This window comes from Drosophila simulans, chromosome 2R (assembly GCF_016746395.2).
Source record: "Drosophila simulans strain w501 chromosome 2R, Prin_Dsim_3.1, whole genome shotgun sequence".
Taxonomy (NCBI): Eukaryota; Metazoa; Arthropoda; class Insecta; order Diptera; family Drosophilidae; genus Drosophila; species Drosophila simulans.
The window spans coordinates 14,471,712-14,495,513 of NC_052521.2; the positions used below are offsets into that span (position 1 = coordinate 14,471,712).

At 39.2% G+C, this 23,802-nt stretch overlaps 4 protein-coding genes and 1 long non-coding RNA gene across 44 annotated transcripts in view; 2 read left to right on the top strand and 3 right to left on the bottom strand.

Moving 5' to 3' along the window:
* The window catches only part of LOC6734891 (protein muscleblind), a 164,291-nt gene that overhangs the window by 34,435 nt on the left and 106,054 nt on the right, over positions 1-23,802 (top strand). For 36 of the 40 annotated variants that reach the window (XM_039291981.2, XM_039291983.2, XM_039291984.2 and 33 more), the window contains exon 1: positions 18,997-19,744. The exons of 3 other annotated variants lie outside the window; for them this stretch is intronic. The gene's annotated coding sequence lies outside the window, so the exon portion shown is untranslated. Of the gene's footprint in view, positions 1-18,996; positions 19,745-23,802 lie in introns of those variants that run through there. One more of the 40 variants, XR_001599715.3, reaches the window with a different exon arrangement.
* LOC27208607 lies at positions 158-1,085 on the bottom strand. The gene is made up of 2 exons (XM_016184171.2): positions 939-1,085; positions 158-846 (listed from the first exon to the last, which is right to left on the bottom strand). The coding sequence occupies exon 2, from the start codon at positions 838-840 to the stop codon at positions 412-414; it is 429 nt and encodes a 142-aa protein (XP_016028165.1). The 5' UTR covers positions 841-846; positions 939-1,085; the 3' UTR covers positions 158-411.
* LOC27206850 lies at positions 7,806-8,413 on the bottom strand. Its single transcript, XR_001600167.3, has 2 exons — positions 8,174-8,413; positions 7,806-8,114 (listed from the first exon to the last, which is right to left on the bottom strand). It is a non-coding gene; the product is annotated as an uncharacterized LOC27206850 (long non-coding RNA).
* Positions 8,900-9,375, top strand: LOC27207782. The gene is made up of 2 exons (XM_016183456.2): positions 8,900-9,052; positions 9,110-9,375. Exons 1-2 carry the CDS (start codon positions 8,930-8,932, stop codon positions 9,317-9,319), a joined length of 333 nt encoding a protein of 110 aa, XP_016028166.2. The 5' UTR covers positions 8,900-8,929; the 3' UTR covers positions 9,320-9,375.
* LOC27208903 lies at positions 10,832-11,595 on the bottom strand. Its single transcript, XM_016184449.3, has 2 exons — positions 11,436-11,595; positions 10,832-11,374 (listed from the first exon to the last, which is right to left on the bottom strand). The coding sequence occupies exons 1-2, from the start codon at positions 11,460-11,462 to the stop codon at positions 11,000-11,002; spliced, it is 402 nt and encodes a 133-aa protein (XP_016028167.1). The 5' UTR covers positions 11,463-11,595; the 3' UTR covers positions 10,832-10,999.

Below are 23,802 nucleotides of genomic sequence, written 5' to 3' on the forward strand. Positions count from 1 at the left end.
AGAAAACAAATTGAAGCCTTTGGAAAACCACACCGATACAGCCATATGCGAAAACTTAAATTGAGCCTACCCCGGTAACTTCTCAAATTAAAATGCCCACGTGTCTCAGTAGACGATTTCTTATTTTCCCCCCAAAACGAATTGCACTTTGTTAATGTCTGGGTACCATACTTTCATCGCAGCATTTAATATAAACTCATAAAAACTAATTCAAATATCGCAATGTGGTACAAGAAATTTGGTTAATGTTTTAAAACTAACAATTTGTGTCCCCCAATGTGGTGGTACATGTCGAACATTGCCCGACGATCCTCCCCTACGGAAAACGCAAGCATTACAACAATTAGTGTAGTTGTCCAGTGTATGTGTGCGTGTCCATCCTTCCACGGTCCTTCATCCCCGATTCGAACATCAGCAGTCAGTAGAGACTTCGATCTGGCGTTGGCATATATCCACTCTGTTTCGTTCGAATTCCGATCCCTCTACTGCATCTTCCACTTGGGGTCCGACGTCGACGTCGTCCTCTGCATCAGTTTCTGCATCAGTTCCTGCATCAGATTCTGCATCAGATTCGGAACCATCTTCATCAATAGTCTGCAAGGGCTTCGCCAGTTGATTTTTGAACCGTTTTTTCTGCTTAGCCAGACCGATCTCACGGAACTTGATCCACATGACCTTGGTGGCATACATGGCCACCGCGGCGGCCGCCAGCCATGGGTGGCTCATCATCATGCGGGCACCAGCTGTGGTTGTATCGGCACCATCAGTGGTGGTATCTGCTGAATCGTCAACAGCCTCACCCGGAGCTCCTGGTCCTGCTGGTGATTCTTCGTCGCCCATGTTAGACTGCAAGACAAATGAAAGTTAAAAGTCACAAATAATTTCTAGCTTGTTGATTTCTCAAAAAATATGAAATTTTGTTTTTTGTTTTTACTTGCCTTTTGGAAGTGAAAAAACGGTTAGGTCGAAATGAATTTATCTTATAGTAATAGTTGTTAACGGTTGGGGTGATGGCGTTGGAATGAAGTGTTGTACCGGCCAGATGTTTCAGGTCTTGGCATTTCGAAAAATCGGCCTGCTGAGGTTGAATTTGAAACTGTTCAAGCAGGAAGTACAATGGGATGGAGGGAGTAAATACTAAATAAAAAAAAAAATAAAAAAATATTAATAAAACTTCCTATGAAATACAAGAAAATCGGTTTCCTGCTATTAGAAAAGTGATTTTGAACTTGCTGGTTTTAAAAGAGATCAATGTTGTGCTTTTTTAAGCGTACATTTGCCCGCACTTGTTAGAAACAGCCCATAGTACTTCGAAAGGCCTGCTAAGGTAAGCTCTGAAAATTGGGTTCAAATGGTTTTAAGCCTGCAAAGCCATTTGGACCTGCAAAACTAATGACGTCTGTTGAATATTCTAGATGAACTGGCCTCTCCCTAGTTTTATCTCTGCTGGCTGACTCCTCCAGTGTGGTGTGTGATTTATATTTCATAAGTTGATGAATTTTGTAACAAGTTGTCACATTTGCCAGCTGAGAGTTGTAGTCAGCCCCGGCGCACCCTCAACCCACCACATGCCCCCCCTCCACGACCCTATCATTTCGTTTCCAGCCAAGCGACAAATGACACAACGCAAACAAATGCAATTTGCATTTGCATTTCGGCGTGTACGTACGAGTGTGCTTGTCTGAGTCGGTCTGCACATATGTGTGTGTGTGTGTGCGTACCGGGTGGTGTTAATTTCATTCACAAACATTTCAATTTCGTTGCCAGTTTTAACTTAAGCCACACAATAAACTCCATTAAAATATCTTTGTTTAACATACAAAATACTTGGACTTCCTCTAAATTTAGTCCTATGTGGTACTCAATTTGTTAGTTTATTGCTGTCCTTGGATTAAAACTAAAAATATTTTCAAAAAATTCCAGTTAAGTATTACCTTAAGATCTAAATAGTAGTAAACACAAACATTCCTAAAATAGTTTTTACTACTCTTTTAAGAGATCTATAGCCTATTCGATTCAAGGTGTCACGACCATAAATACCGTCTCGATTGCGATTCGAGTGGCTGTGGATTGTTATGTGCTGGGAAATCATAAATGTGCAACGAGGCGTATGCGCAACACACGGAATCCATCTCGACCTGCAACAGATGTACATTTTGATCGATGTCCAATGCGTAGCTGAAACTGAGCCACTAGAAAGGCACTTTCAGTTACGTTGCCAATTTGATAGTCAATCTGTGTATATTTGCCGATCGGGTGAATATCCTTTACGCTCTACAAAAAAATTATTCAAAGCTCCTGATTATTTATGCATTGACATGTATTTAATGCGAAATATAATATGTATCGCTTAACGTGGCTGACTATTTTCTTTTTATGCCACTTGGCGATTAAATCATATGGCGAGCACAATGAGTGATATTTCACGAGGTCTGCATAATTTACCGCTCCGGAAGTCGCCGCGGATGTCGAGAGTTTAAATGCGGCGTCTGTTTTTCCACCCGGTGCCGCCCCCAACACAATTTTCCTATCCATAAGTAGGCTACACCAGGCGACTTGCACTGTGTTTTATTATCCTCACTTTTTTACACCGCCTGCATTGTTAGCCTGCTGCCTTTGCTGTGCCCTGCTACTTTTATTTTACATTTTTTTTTTGGCAGCAATTTTATTGTTGCAAAGTTTGCAATTGCACAATGAAAATGGGAAGGGGAAAACCACCCCCGAAACTTTCGACCCACGCGCCGAAAGTTGTAGGGGCTTGCAAATGCATTAAAACAATGCCGAAATTCGGAGAGAGAAATTACTTAACCAAAAAAGGATATGAAGCCGGTAGATAGTAGACGAAAAAGGCTGTCATATAACTAGGCAAATATTAACTTCTGTCATCTGCAACCTTTGCCAAGTCCATAAAGTAACATTGACATCTAGATTTATGTATCATCATGCCGACATTCCACAAAGACAACTTTTCGGTGATTTTCCTTATGAACTTTACCTTCCTAATGCGAGTTTGTTCATATATTTTATTAGCCTCGATAGCTCGTATATCCTGCTGAACACACAGCACTTTTCGCACGCAGTTTTCCGGCTCCCTGCTCCCTCTCCCCAAATGCCGATATCAAATCCCAGTTCCCTTTGTCATTGTGAATACTTTGGCTCTTTCGCCTTGAAAGCGCCATAAATCTTTTTATGATTCTAGCTTCTCCTTCGGCAATGACTTGATTCGCCTTTCGCAGTGATTGTTATTGCGACTGCGACTCTGACGATTGTGACGCATACAAATTTCAATGTGTTTGTCACTAATACTTCCAGATCCCTTGACCCCAACCACCATGCAATTTCCCTAACACAAATACCCTTTTAGCTAAGGTTCCAAAAGGCTTAACTCAATTTAGAACAGAAAAACTAATATTTCTAAATGAAATGTGAAATTAGAGGCATATAATTTTGGCGCATTTGTTAGGTTGTTTAAATACTTCTTTTCTTTCTTCAACAAATAGTTAGAAAGGTTATTCTTAAACGTAGGGTAATCTTAGCTTCGATCCATTGCAGTACGACTCATTTGAGCAATTTTCAACAAACATTTCGCGGCAGCACGCAACGCCATTTTGGCGACGAACGCCATGAAAACGGAAAATGGCCCGAGCACGCGACGTTCCCGACTGATGGGAAAAAATGGTTCTAGGACGAAAGCCTGGTAAAAAGTATGGGATTCCGCTTTTGGCCAGAACAAGCCAGCCCACCATGGCGCCAATGGCAAAAAACAACTACACCAGCAACTGGCTACAAACGTGGCCATAAGAAGAGCGCCACAGTTGGTTTGAGTTCGGCATAAGCACGGCGCCAGCAAAGTTGTAAAATCGCCAAATGGCATATAAAAATTGCTGGAATTGTTGTCGTCACAGTTCAGAGACGGATTTGGATTTGGATCTGGCTTTGGGCCATAAGCGCCAGCCAGACTAGTTCCACTTCCTCGAAATGCACGAGAGTTGGGCGAGGTAAAAGGTTATAGCGAGGCAAAAACATTCGCTTGATTATTCAAAGTATTCTGGGTCACCGATGCGTTTTTGAAGAGGATTATGATATGAACAATTTATTTACGACAGAAAAAATGCACATACTAAAATTATAAAATGTTTAACCGGTTTAATTCAACTTCAAATAACCCCATCTACCATCTTTATAATCCCCAAGGATACTTAAATAATTTGAATGATTGGCAACAATCTACACTTCATAATTTTTACCCAAAATGATCACATCAATCATAATTAGGCACTTTAATATTCACCATTAGAACTCTTTAAATTCGGAACCTAATGGCCCTGTAAAAAGTGCCAAGTAATTAAGGTCAACGTGTGACAAAATGCTTGTAGCCTTGCTCATTATTTCGCTTACTTTTTTCGCGGGCGTAAAAACTTTTATTAATTGTATGACATAAGCCAGTTGGGCTGCCGAGGTTGTTGGTCGTTTGTGCCTGGGGCAGGGGAAAAGCGTGAAAAGCTGGAAAAACTGGCACAAATCATTACACACGAGTGTGCCAGGACAACGTTGACAGCGGCCAATTCGCACACACGCTCACACACCCGCACAACAATGCAAATTAGCGTAGCCGTTTTATGCAATGCCATCGAGTCATTAACACATTGACGTCCTTGCGTCCTGCGTCCTGCGTCCTGGATCCTGGATCCCCAATCCTTTTCATGGGTCACAGTTCGAGTGTGCGTGTGGACGAGCATTAGTGTCATCAGCATTCGTGGCCCATCACATCAACACCAATCTGCGAGGACAAGGGAATGGTGCTGAAAGGACCTCGTTTCGGGAACATCCTCGGGTCCTTACATTCATTGAAATTAGATGACTGACACGGAAAAAAGTCAAAACGATTAATGGGATTTGGGGATTAGGATAATTAAAATTGATTACTGGGTTTCTTTGGAGCTAAAGTTAATATATGGATTTGAGGCTAAGTCAGAGACTATAATTCGTAAAATATATACTAAAAAGCTTAAGTTTAATGTTTTATCTAGTATAAAGGTATTTAATAATTTAATAAATATTTTTTCCTAAAAAACCTAAATTCCCAATTCGGGTCGAAGACACTTCCATTTGAAATGCATTTTAAATGACCATCAAGCTGAGGTTCATTAATCGAGTCCTTGTACAACCAAAATTCAGCTTGAGAGTTGGTAACGCAGTCCTGTTACCATTGAAAGATTTGCCCCTCTGCCTACAATCGAAACTCGAGCACATCGTCATCATCATGAGGTCTCGAGGACGACAAACGACACGAAATATGGAAAAATGAAAAGGAAAAATCCAGCTGCCATACTGCCAGCCATCCAGCCAGCAAGCCATCCATCCATCCATCTAACCATCCATCCATCCAGTTCAAAGCCACCTGCAGCTTAATCCCAAAGCTTTGGCATTGCTTTGGATCAGCCAGTACGTCGAGTACATATATAGAGTGCAGTTCAGGTGCAGGTGGATATATACGATGATAACGATGATGATGATGATGATTGCGATGGCTGCAAGAACGCTTGACAATGACGCCATTGAAAGCACTTTTGCCAGCATTATGTGGCTGTGTGAATCCGGAGCTAAAGGCAGAATCTGAGGTTGCGATTGCGGTTCGGATTGACTTGGAGGCGGGGCAACAGTTTTCGGTTTGGCAATCAAAAAGTCATCAAATATGAATTTTACGCTATAATTTTTCACCTGAGCGGGGGATCCTGGCACCAACCACCGACGTTTAGCTGCCATTTTTATGGCTTTTCTACCTGGTGCACGCCCTTTGGCACGTCTTTCAACTCAATTGCACTTTTGTGCATTTCTTAAAAATCTGCTACCCATGTACGTACGTAGGTGTCTTCCATTTTGTGTGGCAATATATGGGAATATGTATATATGTACAGACAGATGTCGGCAGACACATTTGAATTGAGGGAAGTGTGTCCTGTGGCTTTTTCGACGAATATATTCAATTCAATATACGCATGTTGATTGAAAGCGATTGGGAAACGAAATCAATGCAGAAGTGCCGAAACTCGGAGGCAAACTTTACAGATAAAGTCAAGTGTTGAGATATCTAAAAGTTTGTGTATATAGAGCTTTCAGTTAATCGCTTCTGGAATTTAATCCTCGGTTACTGTGGGCACTGAAGTTCGAGAAATAAGATGTTAGTTAATATATATAAGATTATACGATTTTATTGTTAGATGTTGAAAAACAAATTAATCATTCATAGAGTAATTCATTATTAGATTAAACATGCACCTTTTTCTACCCACTTTTTATTTTTGTTTATTTTTTGTTCAGCTGCTCAGGGAAGTTTTGCACTTTTTGTATTGGGTAAAAATTAAATTAAAGTTTATGCAAGCGTAACGGCAGCCAGCAAAAATCATTTGCCACAAAATCCACTAAAACCCAATTTTGTGCCAACAAATAAAATGAAACACGCACAAACAGCAGCAGCTTCAGTGGCGAAATAGCAACAAAGAGCGAGTCCTGGGCGAGCATGTGTAGAAATAACAGGACCAAGAAGGAAAACCAGCCATCCAAGGACCAGACAAACTGATACACCCAAGGAAAGCGCAGCAAAAAACACAGCGGCAGCAACAAAAGCAAACATGTGCCTCAAGATTTTGCAGTATATGGCAAAAGGGAATAATGTGAGCACACTGCAAGAAATATCTATCAATATCTTGAACTTCCATGAACCTCCATGCTGAGTTTCAAACTAAACTAAATTAACTACTCCTTAAGATATATTTAATACCTCAGATTTTGTGTGGTGTTAAATAATGGGTAAATTGAGAGTGAAGTAGTTTTGCTCAGTGTAGAAGAAGTGTAGTGAAGAAAGGGTGGCGACTTGGTTGGCTGGAGTCGGGATTCGGTTTTGTGGCTGTAACGCAGATAAGCAAAAGTTTCGCTCAGTTCTTGAGCTGAAGTTGATGTGGGGATGTAGAAATGCGAAGATGTAGAATTGCAGCCTGAAGAGAGTGCAGAATGGAAACCGAATCAGAACTGAGAAATCATGTCATTTGGCAGGCAGCACCGCAACATTTTGCCGCTTTTAATGTTATCCAAACTGTCAGAGAATATTTTCTGCTCGTCCTTCTCCTGATGCCGGTCGGGGCTTAAATATATGTTCACCCTCTTACACTTTAAAACCAAACACAACTGTAGATGCAACATGCATACCTAGCTTGCCTATGAAGAATAAATAGTTGATTAAACTATTGTATTTTCAATAGGAGAAATATTAAAATTTATAGAGTTGAACTGCTTTTATATTTATTCTTAGAGTTATAAGCAATTTTTGTAATCGCCGCTGAGTGCGATCGTGTGCCTTTTTGAAAGCTGTCGCCTTCGTAATACCATAAAGAATAGTTAAAACTATATAACCCATTTCTTGCAATATTTAATTTAAAAATTAGCACAATTTTCGCTGGTTACTTTCCCCACATCCGATCCGATTCTCTTCCTGCTTCTCTTTCTCGGTAATACGAAGCGCCATTGCGTATTTTTCAAATAATTAAATGCTAGCCATGGAAAAAAAGGAAAAGTTGTCGCGACATCAAGATACCAAGATACTTTTTTTTCGCCTCCCTTTTGGAAGCTCAAGCTGGAAAGCAAATGACGATGATGATGAAAGTCAAGTCAGTCAAGTCGGTGGCAACTTGAAGCCAACTTAGCCAGTCAGCTGAAACTGTTGCCCGGCTAAAAAAGGTAAGCTGCAACGGCAGCCCAGATAAACCGTTATCAAAAGTTGCACCGCCCACTCATCACACCCCTCGCGATTATCTTTCCAAGTCAGTTGCCGTAAGGCGACGCTTTTAGTGCACTCTTCTCCGTGTGACAGTTCATAGTTCACAAACGACAATGGCACAAACAAACAAGCAACGAAAGGGGACGGGAGTGCTGTCCTTCAGCTGCCAGGATCCTCTGCTTTGACATTTGCCACCTGGAACATTTCTTTTTCGCTGTCTCACTTTTGGCTGTCTCACTTTGGCCCGGCAAAGTTTTACCAACTTTCGCCCACTTTGGCATTGAATTTGCCTTAGCCACTTCTCAATAGATTTTCAGTTTTTTTTACGCAGAAACTAATACTTAAATATATGGAATATTGAAAATTAAGCGAATTGAAACTAATTAAAAAATAGCTTACCTGTTATGATCTCTGTGCATTGGTGAAAACCAATCTTGTTTAACCTAACCGTTTCTTTTGAACTCTGCGTGGCTGAAATTGCGCATACGCCACGAGGTCCGGTTCAAAAAAGGCAAAGCCCAATTTTAAACGATGAATGCCGTGGTTAGTTAAAGCTTTACTTAAAATAATAGATTTTATTTTAATGTATTTAATTAGCTTTTTTTTATATATTTATATTTAAGACTAATTTAATTGGATTTAAATGTATTTTGTTAGGATGTAAGCGTTTTGAATTGAATTTTATTTACTTTTACAAAAAATACAGCTCCATATTTACCTTAGCTTTGTACACAAGACTTTATATACAAAACTTTTGCGCCACCCCTCGCCGCTCAGTCAACGGGCTCATTCAAGTATCCCACTTAATTTCACTCATTAAATTCGGCAATCGGGAAGCTGGGAAGCTACGGAATGCCAACACAATACCCAGATACCCAGCCCATTTGACCTATTCCATGTGCATCCTGCCTTAAATCCATTAACATACGAAAGATATGATGAGTTGGAAAGGTGCAAGTACTGTATTTGTGCGAATCTAGGAACTATTATACAAACTAAGCAATGACTAAACTAAAAGTTATAGTTATTTTCCATTGGTGGAAATGAGTTAATAGCCTGAGCTAACGTGGTTTTCCGCACACTTAGAAGTGTGTCCAAATTAATTGTGTTCCTTCAGCAATCTAGTATTAGTCGGATTTCATATTCTTGAAAAGAATGTCGTCTTTGAATGGCACCGCACCTCCAGCAGAATTACCTCCTTGCGCTGCAGGATTCACCTGGGTAATTCTAATGAGCACCTGCCTGCCGGATTTGGCACGCACGAGAGGCCGATGCGTTGTAAGAAGTGTTTGTGATAAAAATAAAAATGCGCCATTAAGAACTGAATTTCCTTAGTATGGATATTACTTTAACGAAAAACTAAAAAAATGCATGCGCCGCAGATATGACAAGGAGCAGAAGCCAGGTGTTATAAGGCAGTGGATGACGTCTACGACCAAAAAACCGACAACTGCAAGGAGACCTTGTTTTCATCGCGAACCTGCATACACTGGAAAATGGTTTGGCTATGGTTCAGGATATGGAAGAAATGAAACGCGTCGTTAGAAAATGTGTTTATTGAATGCAGATAATTATGATTAATAAAATATTTTAATCCCAAATATTTTAAAATCACTCAAATCAAATAAATAAATATTTCAAAATAGTATTCTTAGCATTTCAATGAATTGGAAACGGTTATTGTATCTATTTTAAAGCGTATAATATATGTTTTACACGAAGCTGAAACTTTTCTGCGACTCAAAAAACTGAAAAGCAACCAACTGAAAACCCTTTTCTTTAATTTTTCATTGCAGGTACGTTCGCTGATTTGACGACAATGAGGAAAAAGGACACTTGCCAAAACAAATGTCACGTGAGCCACACAAACTTTTCCTTGCCCCCTTTGCTCTGTAAATCTGGCTCTAGTTTTGTTTTTCCTTGCCACTTGCTTCTGGTTGGTTCATCATGGCAGCACATAGAAATATTTGGCTACCCGACAGCATAATTTTTTTTTCTGCTCGCTTTTCCTTATTTCCTCGTGACTTTTTTTCGAGCTCTACGATTTTCCTCTCAACCCGATCCGTGATTTGGCAGCCTGAAATCACGTAAGCCAAGGGGGAAAGGGGCGAGTAGTTCCGTCATGTGTCTGCGTCTACTTTGCTCTGATTACAAAACCCAACAACGGATTCACTGGGAAAAAAAATCTGTTTAAAATTAATTTATTTCATATGTTTATTTAATAATATTTAATAACGCGTTTGTAGTTTTTTTTAAATATTTCATCAGGCTTAGTACATTATTTATAGACACATCACACAAATAAACAAGATAAATATTAAAATTTTTTAATATTCAGAGTTTTTAAGCTATTTAGCTTACCTTTTAAATACTTGCAACACCAAAGAACTATTTTGTTTTGAAAAAAAAAACACATTATAATAATAAATAACATAGACGGTTAATCGTCTTATTATTGGTAGTAAAATGATTAGTACCATAATATCATATATGTATAAATTTTGTAAATAAATCTGTTAGCTGTAAGTATTTTTCATCAACCTGAAAAATATTTTCCCTGTGCGGCAGCAAAAACAATTTGGCAGCCGCCTCGCGCGCTTTGTTAACGCCCAAGCGACCCTCAGATCCTTTGGATGTGGATGTGGATGAGGATGTGCATGTGAGATGCAGTTCGGTTCAGCCAGTTTTTGTCCTTCTGCAGCTCCGTTCCCCTTCGTTGGCCAACTTTGTTTTAAGTGAAAATTGAAACTGAGCTCAGCAACTGTCCGATGGCTTTTTATTTGGTGATTGCTTAGCTGCTTTTGCTGCTGCTGCTCCACCTCGTCCCTTTCAAAAATCGTGTAACTGAAAACTCAAAGCAAACGAAAAATCTACGTGACACCAATGGAATGCCGGGGAAAGCCCCTTTGAAGACGAGCTAAGGACAACACACATGCAGGACAAATAACTACTAAGGGTTTCTACTTCGATGGGCTTTCTCAAGGCTCGTTTGTGTCAGCTCCAATTTTAAGAATCACTTGAAACATAATTTATCTTTTGGTTTTAAAAACTAAAGAATAGGGTTTAAAAGATGCGTGTATTGAGCAGTATTTTCACAAGGCGCTATGTACATGAAAAATGTATAAAAATTCACATGACTTGGTGAACACTTAGACCTGGAACACATAATCATGCCATCCAAGAATATAATATATAGTATATCCATAAGGATTTTAAGACTTAAGATTATTTTGTTTTCTTCTTTTGCGTCCTCTGCCTGGACGCAGTACTAAATTTCTGGTTTTCATTGGCTTTTGTCGATCTGCGAGTTTTGGGACAAGTAGGCTCGTGAAAATCGGTTCGGCTGAGATTGGCTTTCTTAACCCTTCCGTAGTTGGAATTGTAGTACATCACTTGCGCTTTTGTCTTCTGATTGCACGTTTCTGGTGGCAATCTGCAAATCTTGCGGATAATATCCCTCTTCAAGGGTCGAGGAAGGTTATTTCCTTTGGCCGCGGCCGCCGCAACCATCGTTTTTTGCTTTAAATCCGGATTTTTTTGATTTTCCAGCGACTTGGATGGATCCACATTTTGGGGCCGCGTAAGCATTTCTATCAGCATCTGTGCAAAATATATACATTATTATGCAGATTATTAAATGCTCATTATATCTTAAGCTTACTTGTTTTTTGTTTTTACGACGAGCCATGATTTTATCTTCTTAGGTAAACTGAGGATTTATCAAGCAAATTTTATTCACTTCAAATTTTTATCATAAATAAAGGGAATAATACAACATTACGTCAAAACTATTTGATTTTCTTGGCTAGGCTATATTTTAGTTATCAAGTTTATTTGTTGTATTTTTTCGTGTATTTAGAAACTTGAGATAGAAACTTGAGATATTCTATGTTCGAGCATTCTCTTGACTTCTTGCAAACATTTGACCAAATCAATGAAGAAAAAATTAAAAAAAAGGGATACTAAGCTTTAAACGCTTTTCAACACTTTCCGGGTCGAGATCCTTGGAAACTCAGGTGGCAATCAGGCCCAAGCCATGCACCCCGCTTATTGACTTTCAAGCTCAGTTTACTTTCCCGACGCTGTTTGACTTTGAGCTTGGCCAGAACCGGCGAACCTGGGTAACTGGGAACCTGGTGCCCCCGGATCTGCCCAGCAGAAGGCTGCAGGCCAACTGCTTGAACCGGAGTTCTGGGGAAAATGTTTTATGCTGTGCACGGTGAAAATTCACATAATTGCAGTTGGAATTCAACAAACAACAGCGGAGCGTAAATAGAAAGCGCAAAGTCAACAGAAAAGCGATAGTAAAAAATACTGCAGAATGGTGAATCTTGGGAGGCAAGAAGAAAAAATCAACGAGGGATAGAATCAGCAACGTCACCGCAACAGCAGCAGCGGCAAATACAAACAAACAAACTAACCTTTGACCCCCTGCAACTCAACTCAACTCAACATCCCGTTGTTGTTGTCCACTTCAGGTGCGCCAAGTAATTGCAACTGAAACTGAAACTTGGCTAAGTTGCCAAGGAAACGAATTGCAGCTAAAATTGGAGCTGAAGGCGACGGCGAGCCGTACTATACATTCTGTGTGCTCTGCAGGATGCAGGATTCAGTATCCAGGACATTCAGCCAACACATGCACACAAAAGCATTTCGATGCAGGTCATTGCGGCTAAATTAAAAGAAATCAACGCAGGTCGATCTAGCAGGGGCAGGGTGGAGGGGGGTTAGTTTACCAATGGAGGTGGTTACATGGGGGCTTACGGATTGCATTTTCCAGGAGCAGTTGACAATATAAGCGGAGATAAAGAACAGAAGAAGCTGCAACTTGAGCTGCTCCCGCCTGTCGTTGATTTTAATTAAAATCTTTAAGCTGCTGTTGATTATTAATTATAGTGACACTGTGCCCCAAGGAGAGCAAACTGACGCAGATAATGCAGCGGGCAGCGGGAATTATAAATAGTTAGAAAGAATTGGGTTTCAGCAGCTTAAAGTTCTAGTATCTTCAGGCGAGAATCATGTTAGAGCATTTGAAAAATGATTATTCTCTCCACAGAAAGTCAGATAAGTTAACTTGTAATAAAAGCTAGAACTCATAAATTAAAGTGAAATAGAGTGCTTTAATACTTTGCACAAGCAAATCGTTTTTTTTTTAGCATCACAGAGCTGTGCACGCGCATTATTAAAGTGAACTCACCTTGAAATAAAAGTTGCTAAAATGATTTATGTAAATTCAGCGCTACACAAAAAAAAAAACACTCCTGAGCAAACAAATTTAAGCAATTTGTCAAAAGAAAACAAAACAAAAAAGCCCAAACAACATCAGCAAGCCAAATCCAAACATAAATAAAGCACAAAGTGTCAGCCTGTCCGTCCTCCTAGCAAACAAACAAACAATCGTCCCACACCTGCCACGCCCCCGCACTTGTGGGTGGCAGCTATCGGGGGCGGTGGGTTGCTTTTAAGCTGCCAAATCCGACAATTAAATTATTGCATGACAAAACATGCACCGCAAAATATTCAAAGCGCGCCAAAAACAGGATGTAAACAACAATAACAGCACTGCAAGGATGGAAAAACAGGAAAAACCTCGGAAACACACACACACACACAGTGGCAGGCGGGGGGGAAACATCAACAGCAACTAGCCAAAACATAAACACAAACAAAAAAAAGAAGGAATTGACGGAAAACTGAAAAAAAAAACCAGATTCATCTTCCGCAACAAGAACAACAAAGGGTAGCGAAAAAAAAACTTTTGGCATGGAAATATCGAAAAGGAAGGCATGAAAAAAGTAAAAAATAAAGAGAGACATATTCCGGGGTTTCCCCCATTCGGATATAGCTCTTGGCAATAATTTGAAATTCGATTACCATAACCAAGTACTCGGAAAACACAAACAGAGATCGCCGGGTAGTGCAGACACACATACACCCACGTGCAGTTTTCCCAAAAAGAAAATGGAAAAGTACGAAAAACTAGGGGGCTAGGGGAAAAGCGACATTCTCGCTGCCGCAGGCGAAAAACTGCAAATGGCGAAAACGTTCGCTAAAAGGTCGCCACATCAGACTGGCAACAGGGAGAATCGGAAAAACGGGCAAAGAAACTAGAAGGAAAACAAAAAGGCCACACACACAAGGTCAAAACTGTGGCCAAAAAGCCAAAACGTGAATATATCAAAATTTTCGGGGCAAACAAGGCTCGACCGCAGGCAAACAAAAAAAATCCTCTAAATATGGCGAAATAGTGTGACTGAAGCCGAAAAAAAAAACTAGACTTCAATACTGATAAATTAAGATTTTAGTTGTGAAAATTAATATTTCATTTATGTTAAATATGATTGCCCTTATAATTTTTTAACTTAACTTAAGATTTTGTAATTAATAAGATATCGATTTTTTTTGATTTAGCCTAGTGAAACAAACTCTGCTTATATATTTATTGCCACCCCCCACCCCCTTTCCAACCCTTTGAACGATTTCAATTACAGCCAATTAAGCGAAAAAGCGGCAGTGGCAGACAAAGAACCTCAGTTACAAATTGCAACAAAAAGCCAAAAGATGCTAACAACGGCAGACACACAAAGCTAAGACCACCCCCCCAGCCAAAAGTCCGCCCACTTTGGCACCCCCACCCCCATGCCGACACTCACACACATGCAAGCGTTTTGCACCTGGCGAAGGGAAAACTTTTTATCCACTTTTCCACTCGCGTCTTCCGATACCGCCACCCAAATCCCCCCACTTTAATGCGGCGAAAATGTTAAAACAAACAAACAAATAAATTAGTGTTCAATCAGCGTAATTTCTTCGACTATGCCCCAGACTGACTGCCACGCCCCCCAAAAGCACCCACCGCCCACTTTTCGGTGGAAACTCAACCAAGCATGTTTGCCTTTTGTCTTAGGGCTTGATATGCGATTGTAACTTCGGTTTCAATTGCAAAGCAAGTAGCAGTGGTAGTTTGGGCGCAAAATGGGGGGCGGAATGTGCAAACTTTTCACCCGGCAGTTAGTTGTAAGTAATTAAGCGAAGAAGAAGAAAACACTGGGGCAGGGGGCGTGGCAGCAGGGGCGGCAGAATCGAAGAGCCCCAAACAAACGAAATTTTCGGTAATTTGCTTAATTTGAATTCAAATGCAGGCAGCGATAGGAGCCAAGTTGAAAATGAAGAAAATTAAACGAACAAAACGAAGTCAAGGTGCGAATCAAAATGAAAATAATAACGGTACATTGAATGGTAAACAGTGTGAATGCTACATTATGCAAATGTACATTAAACTAGATGAAGTTGAAATTAGTATAGTATAGTAATAAATAATCAGATCCCAAAAATTTAAAGATTTTAAGCTTTGTTAGTGTTGCTAAACCCATGAAAAATGGTTTAGAACTCACTCTATTAAGAAAAGGACTGAAATAGTTTCAGTAAAAACCATTATATTGTTATCTAATTTTTATCATATTATATAAAGAAAAGATTGATCTATTATGATCTATACTCCACTTTTGATGAAAAAAACAACGCCTTCCAGAACTCAACGAGCCTTGTAGAACACTCGGCATTTCCGCTGCAACCCCCGATAAAGTGGGAACACTTTTTGCGAGACAATCTGGCGCTCAGTCTCAGTGGAATATCTTCTCACATGAGTTCACTCAAACTTAAACTCAAACTCGAACGTTCGCTGTCTCACTCAAGAGCAGCCCCATGCTTGGAAACTCGGCACTTTTGAGTGGTAAGAGTTGAATGGGAAACTTGACAATGGGGGGGAATTCCGACTCCGAGTGACTCAACTTGTGCGGCACCCACGCACATAGATTTATATTTGCCCGATCCGACTCTTGGGGAGTTTCTTAAGAGAAGCGCCAAGGAGCTGACTCAGGTTCGGGTTGCACTGGTAGCGTATTGGAGAAATAAGACGACTACGTCATTGCGATGATCTGATCTGGAATTTGAAACTGATTTGGCTTTTTGGTTTTTGGACACGGATCGACGTGACTTTTGCTTTATTTATGCCAATTTATATGCATTAGCCGGTCTCTTGCGATCGCGTGCGCAGAAATACTCGACTTGTTCTTGCCGTTATTTCTAATTAGATTAGGGTGGGCCTTATATATTCGCTGCCATCTCATTCTGCAGCCCGACTGCGGCGGACCAATCCCTTCAGCCCGATTTTCTCGCTTGGTGTCTTTTGTTTGGCCGCGATCTTTTCATTCGGCGACCTCCTTTTTCCGCGCCTTCTTATTTACTTTTTGTTTTCTTTTGCTACTGGTTACACACCCCGGTCGCAAAAGCCTTGAAACACGTTCTCGAATGGGGATCGGAACAAGGAACAGGCGCAAAAGGTGTAGCACAAACGAGAAGTAAACCCGTTTCGACGCCGGTTCCCCAATCTGATTTACCTACACTACTTCACGCACGGAGCGGCGCACTCAGAGAAAAGTTGTACTAACAGCATCCACACTGTCAAAAAAGGGGGTACAGTACTGAGGATTATGATTCCCAAAAAAAGGTAACCATGAAAATGAAAGGTTGCATTGCAAAAGTTTCTTCTGATTACATTATAAAGTTATCCAGGTTTCCGTTTTTAATTTCTTAAAAGCACTTGAGCGTTTCTCCCTGTGCATCGATCTCGAAAACTTTGCTTTGTGTACTTTAGCACTCCAGGCCCGCCCCGACCGCTCGCAGCTTCCAGTCCCCGACTCCCAAAACTCCGGCTTGGTCAGCAGAGCAGCTGAGTCGGCGACGTCTGCGCAACTTTTGATTTTGCCCGGAACCGGTTTCGCTCCACTAGTACGAGTATCTTTCGGCCAGCGCTTGTATCCGAATCGCTTTTCGTATTTGTATCTGTATCTGTATCTGAGACCGAATCCCCAATCCGTAGCAGACGCTAGCTGCCCACATTTGAAAGGCCGCTGCAGCGGAGAGAAGCAGCGCCGATAAATGTGTTGTTAATGATGTTTTCAAGATGCTGCGGTGGGCGTTTTTGGGTACCGAGAAAGAGATGTCATTTGCCGATAACATCTTCTATAAATACGTAGATTTACGATGATGGAATCGCAAGTGCTGCCTATAACTTGTATTAATTGCTTGGTCATTAGCGTTGTGAGGTAAAAGTTATTACAGTTATCAAGAGGAAAAGATAAATATGAGTGGGTTTACTTTCTGCATAATTGTCTTTCTACTCTCAGCACCCTTGATTCGTTTTTAAAATAACCGATAATCTTGCTAATATCCTTATAATTATCGATATACAGCCTGTAATTTATTTTACATGTTTCGACAGTTATTTGGCACATTCCAATCATAATAGACGCAAATCGGATTTAACTCCATTATTAGTAAACATAACTTATTATTTGCTTTATCCACGCTTACCACTCCTTCAGTTCGCGATTGTAACTCATGTAATTCATTATGCATAATTTGCAGACCAAAAACCTTTCACTTGCCCCCGAGCTCCATTAGCGATCATTGTTTCTCTTTCGGGTCACTGACAAAAACTCCAATTTGAAATCGTTTAAAAATAGTGAACTCACACAAACACCGATGGACTTCTAATAATAAGCCAAATGCTGCTGGAGGCGGGGTATATCCACCATATAGTGGAGCTAAAATCATTGCGGGGGCGTTCCTCGATCTGGATCTGGATCTGGTCGGGTCGGGTCGCTCTCTTTCTCTATCCCCTTTCATATGGATATGGCTTTCACATGCCAGTTCTCGTTGGACTTCGTTTTTTTTCTTCGTTCTTGAAATCGCTTACATTCACTTTTTATTACAATTAACCTACACAGAGTGGCGCATGGTGTGAGTTAGAGGTATTCCCCCTTCCCCGCCTGCACCACATATTTTAATTGCCATGTGGGGGGTGTTAGGATCATATCTTTTGCTCAGTGCTCGCTGCCAAAAAATCCAAAGAACGAAACAAATTTATGACATAGAAATGTCAAGAGTTGTGGCTGTGTGTGTGTGTGCGTTACATATTTCTATTTCTGGCCCGCTGGGCTGCATTCGGATATATAGCTATACCGTTATGGATGGGATGCATTTACGTAAATGATTTAGAACATATCGAACACATTTTGAAGGTGACTTTGACAGAGCGAGCAAAGTTCCAATTCACTAAGTTCACTTATTTCTGTCCTCAGGCCCAAATGGAAACTGCAAGCAAACATTAATTATCATTGCGGTGTGTGAGCAATTAGAGCAATGGTATTTTTCAAAAATGTACCTGAACATTGCATGAATAAGTAAAACAAATGGTTTTTATGAAAAATAATTTAATAATTGTATGCAGGTTACAAAAAAATTGTGATTGAAACCCTTCATTTCGATATTTTTCACATATTCAAGATTTACAGTAAAACAATTTTAATAAGATCTTACCAAAAATAATGAAATGTTACAAAAATATTAGATAATTGTTTTGTATATGCACATATATGTGACGATTTAAAATTTACGGAAAATCACCAAAGCAAATTGATTAAACTAAGTATAATATAAACGTAAGCCCTAAGTTATTATAACATGCCCAATCACATTTGTCAAAAATTGTACAGATTTTTAGAAATTAAAATTCCTAAAATGTCTATAATGTAAAACATTTAATTATTTTTATCACCTCAAAAAAAATCGATTTATCGATGGCTTAAGATTGCCACAAAAAATTCATTATCTAGTTTCTACCGTTAATTTAGTCACCGATTTGCAAATATTAGTTGCCAGGCTATTTTATAGTCCGCAACCTACGCCAAAAGCTTAAGTCTGTCTACTTTTGGCCAGTTAACCTTTTAGTTGATTGTCAACTCGACTCGCCTTCATTGAACTCGGCAACCCCTTAAAAAAACCCCTTCGGCAACCAACAAAACCAAAAACACTCGAACTCTCTTCATTGGAGGAAAGCACTCTTTAAGAGCATACAAGAGAGCTCGTCGAACTGTGGGGCAAACAAACACTTTTTCGTACTGAATGGAGGGTTGCCTAGTTCAATTGCAACAGTTGACAACCATAACATTTTATCAGACGAAAATAGTTACTCAAGCGCTTATACACTAATATACCAAATTATAAATAATTTCGAATATCTTTTACACTTCTTATATGCTACAACGTTTTGAAGTTACTAAAATGCCACAGTAAGTGGTAGTTTGCCCCACAGTGCAAGCGTTAGCGAAAGAGAATGAGAGGAAGAGAGCGAGAGAGTTTCGAGTCGAATTGGAATGGAATGACCAGAAAAATATTGCTGCTTTCAGTTTCGAAAAATTTTTCGATGGAAGCGGTTCTGTCAGCGGAAAAGTGAATTATAGCAGAGCCTGCCTGAAAAACTCAAGAAAACCACATCAAAGAAATAGCAGCTCTCAGCTAAATAATAACAAACACAATACTTTCTGCTCAGTCACCGCAAACTGAAATAATCACTTTTCTGCAAAACGGCGTCATCAAAAAAGTTTTTGCTACTACAACTCTAGAAACGCGGAAAAATTTGTCAAAAATACAACTAAAGGAAAAACAACAACGCGAGTGCACGTGTATGTGAGAGGTGCTCAGTAAGAGTGTTTGCGTGTGTTCGTTTCTGTGTGTGACAGATAATAAAAGGAGAAAAAAAGAAGTTGTCGAAAGTCGTTCGTGAAAATTCAAGAAATATAGTGCAAGCGCTGCAGGGAAATTGTCCGGAAAAATCGCAAAATCCATTGTTTTTAGCCGGCATCTTAATGACGTCACGTCGTGCCGCAAAAAACCAACGATAACAACAGCTTCTGCAGCAACGCGCGTGTTTAGTTTACACACACACCACGCCGCGTCGAGAAAAAAGGTTAAAAATACATTTTCAATTCACCATCGGCGTAAAAGTAAAACAATAAACAAATACAAGAAAATAAAACAGCAGCCGCTTTTTCACCCAACAACAACAATTTCAACAGCTTCAACTTTGCCAGCAGCAACAACAACAAGTCAGCTGGACAACCGAAGGTGTTTATACTTAAAAACAAAAAAAAAAAGAGATCGTTGTTTTTTTTTCCTCTTGTTTTCTCTCTTTTTTCGCCTCCGTCTTAAGTTTATGTTTTTTTTATCCATCGGTTTGTCTCTTCCCTTTCTTGCCACATTTCGTGGTCTTGTTTGTTATTGTTGTCGAATTTTCGGTGATGCAAAGTGAAGAGTCGGAAATTCTGTTTCATGCCAGGGAAAACTTAATATTGTAGGGAAAGTTGTTCGCAAGACTCGAGAAAAAGAATAATGGCAGAAAATTAACAAAAGAAAATGTTAAGGAAACTAATGTTCTTCAATGTTAATAAGGTTTATGTAGTTTTAAAGTGTAGTATCGTTCCAATAATACTTCAGTATTTAAATGCAATAAGTCCCATTGGTAGTGTTTTATAATTACAGTGTTGCAAAAGTAGTACCGTATTACCAAAATGCAAGTCACTTATTTAGAGTCTGTTTAGTGCTGAATAAGGTGCAGAAACATTGATAAGTATTCGATAGTACAGAGATGCATATATCGAAAGCTAATTTACAAATAACTATTATATACATAAAAAATCTCTTTCACAAATTTGTTCAGGCCAAAAAATATAAAAAAGTATAGGCGTAAAGCTCGGAACAATATACACAAATATACATTTATTATTGAAAACAAACTACTTTACACGGCCACAAAATATAAATTTTGCATTAATAAGTGTATTATAATCATTAAAAAAACTTGCTTAATCTGTTAAAATAATGCACATCTCGTTCACTTGGCTTGGTAAAGCTTAATGACCGAAAATCAAATTGAAATTGAGCCTAATGAACTGTGAAATAATAATTAAAATTCAACAAATTGCAAACCAAATTTGTCAGAGTGAAAATGGGAATGGTTATTCCACATTATTGGGCATTAAATACGTTAAATATATCCACATTATTTGCGAAAGCGCCCTAACAGCTTAACATGAATATATATCATCTGTGGAGTTAATTAACTTAAAAGCACGGTAAAAACTACAAATATTCGCGTTGTAATGTAATGCAAATTTAGCCATTTTTATTCTAAAGCCGGACAAGGCCTAGACTATTAAACAAACAAACAAAAAAAAAAAAAAAACCACATCTAAGTCGAGCGATTTTTACAGTGCGTTTCAACACTGTTAGCCAGCTGTAAAGAAACACACGTGACAATAAAACAAAACGCCTGCGAACAGGCAATTACAGAATTAATGGCTAAATGAAATTGTTTTGAAAGCTTAAGATATTTAATGGGTTTAGACACCCGAACAGAAAACAGACATGATTCTTAAATTTAATGTGATTATTTTGTTAAACGAAACTGATTCAATTACCGGATTTGTTCTGACACTGCAAATCGATTTCATTTCAGGGTCTTAGAGACGAATTCATGGGAAATACGATCCCGAAACGCACTGTACTCGCACATGCAAATACATAGATTTTATTTTAACGAAAAGTCACGTTTTTTATGTGGTTCTCCACCCGAAAACCCACACCCCGTGCTCTTGCCAAGTCGTAACCATTAAATTTATGTTTATTTCGGTCCTAGCTTCGGTTTCAGTTGCAAAAAGATTGTTATTATAATTTTTCCGATTTGTTTCGTTTTCCTCCAGTTGAGATATGCAAATTGAATTAGCTCTGCCCGCTGGCAACTGGAAAACAAAAAAGCAAAAGTTTGACACATTTCGTTTTTATTTTTACTCTTCATTTTTGCCCATCATCATCGACAAAAGTGTCAAAAATGTGTTGCTGCAGAAATATGAGTCAAAGAAATCGTTTGGAAAATGCCAAAAATGAATTGTTATTTCTGTCCATTTGTTCAATACACTCTGACAAGTCATTCACTTTTTCTCCTCCAAACGTACTCAAAAAATCAAACTCGAACCATAACTACAAAACGCCACGAATGCCACAAGACGGTTTTATGTTTTGTTGGTGAAGGGGATTGGGATGAAAACTTGAGGACTTTTGGCATGACTAATCGATTCGATTTTTCGCCAAAAACTCATGCGAGGGTTTTGCGCTTTAAGCTCTTCTCAATAGGTCGTAAATATCGATAGGAACACCCCCTTTCGGTTGTCGAAAGTGTGGAAATAGCGTTGTATATAGCCGTGTTTGTTTGCTCGGCTCGCGATTTCAGTTTCGATGCGAGATGACAGCACTCGAAAAGGTGTCAGAGTTCAGACGAAAGGTATGAAAAGGTGTAGCCTTAAAGCGCTAGAATGCTCAAAACAATGCAATTTGCTTATGAGCAAATACTTGCTAATTAATGCTTTTAAGTATATATATTCCCATTCACATCTTTACTAAATTGCTAAATACGGTGTTCTGGAAAAAAGTTCAATATATTCAAAATTGGCAAACTATTGATCGAGTTTTCCTTTAATGCTGAAATTTTTATATCTGAAATATCGATTCGTTGGGTTTCTGTTTTATATCTCATCTTGTATTTTTGCATTTACATAAACATTTCGTTTCCGTTGCGAAGATTTTCAGATCTTAGTTTCCATTTGGTCGTTTCCTCTCGTTCAAGTTTTTCATCTTTTTTGATATTTTGAAACATGTGCTCGTGGTCTTTCTTTTTTCTAAAAATATCAAATACTTTTTTTCGGTGCTAGAAATTTTGTATTTGGCTTTTTCAATAAGCGCACAGCAGCTGCGACGTCGACTGAGGCAGCGAACAAGTCGAAAAGAAAGAAGAAACAAAAAACAAATAGATATTTGTGGCTTTTGTATCTGGTTGGGAGAATCGTAGGATTAGGGTGACTCAGACTAGCTGGAGTTCCGAATTTTATAGGTAAATTACCTAAAAATAGTGGAGAGATCTCCAATCGCTAATAAATTTTACTTTTCGCATAGGCTAAGGCATTTTCAGTGATTACTAAGCTTTAATTTCTAAAGTATACCATGGGTTTACCATAAACTTCAGTCGTAAAAGCTTATGAATAATGCAATAGTGTACTAAATTTAAACTTTTCCAATATAAAATTCAAAATATACTGCCATAACTTCTTTCGCACCCAATTGGCCGTTTAATGCAGCTTCCTCAATTATATCTATACCGTTGGCACACCCTAACATAATTCTCTTAGCACATGCCAAAACACAACAACCAACCGAAGAGTCGAAAAAGAAATTTTGAACGTGTTTCGTCGGTTGCTGGTGTTGTTGTACCTCCGAGTATCTGAGTATCCGAGTATCTGAGGCATCTCCCATAACAGGCGACAGCTGCCGCACATTTTGGATGTATCTTTCGGATGTATCTGCAGCTGTGCATCCACAGGCCCCCCAAAAGATATTCCACCTCCCCGCCGGTGCTTTTTTTTTTGTTTTTGCCAGCGTTTTTGGAACGACGCTGCACTGCAGTCCCAAAATAAGTTTGTTTTTGTGGCCGAGAGACAAAGTTTTTAGACGCTTTTGCATAATGCCAATGCTGAATTATAACGTCGGCATCTTTAACCCTTCACTGGCCCTTGGGGCAACGCACAATTGAGATCAATTGAAGGCAGAATTGATTGTTTAACCTTTCCCATGGGGGACAGAGTCTGCGAGTTTCGAGGCGTGTCTGCAATGTGATTATGTGCACACAAATTAGTTCAAAGATTAACTCGATTCTCATTTCGGAAATGTTGAGAAATTTTTAATTTTATAAATATTATTCTCTCACTTTGTTTCGGCTATTTCGGGGTTCATCATCAGCACGTTGGGAATATATAAACATAAATGCGTTTCGCCAGCGAAATTAATTAGGCACAGAAATCTATGAAAATTAGTTGAGCATTTGTTGCTCGGACTTTTCTTCTTCTTCTTCTTCATCGCCAGATTTTACACATTTGCTTGTATTTGTATCTGTAACTGTATCTGTGTTTGTGGCGGCGCTCTCGTATTTTTAAGATAAGCTAAATGTTATGAATATGCCAAAAAATAGTATATGAGCGCGATAGAGCGCCACAAGTCCGTCGCTCTCATTTATGAATTTTGTTTTTGATTTCCCCCATTCGCTTTTATTTTTCGGCCTCTCCTTTCGATTCGGTTTT

Excerpts from the sequence above, each read along its gene's own strand:
- LOC27208607 (XM_016184171.2), bottom strand. The coding sequence starts at position 840 with ATGGGCGACGAAGAATCACCAGCAGGACCAGGAGCTCCGGGTGAGGCT.
- LOC27208903 (XM_016184449.3), bottom strand. The coding sequence starts at position 11,462 with ATGGCTCGTCGTAAAAACAAAAAACAA. Across the intron at positions 11,375-11,435 it reads GTCGTAAAAACAAAAAACAA|ATGCTGATAGAAATGCTTAC; the intron begins GTAAGCTTAAGA and ends TATTTTGCACAG.
- LOC27207782 (XM_016183456.2), top strand. The coding sequence starts at position 8,930 with ATGTCGTCTTTGAATGGCACCGCACCTCCAGCAGAATTACCTCCTTGC. Across the intron at positions 9,053-9,109 it reads GCACGAGAGGCCGATGCGTT|TATGGATATTACTTTAACGA; the intron begins GTAAGAAGTGTT and ends GAATTTCCTTAG.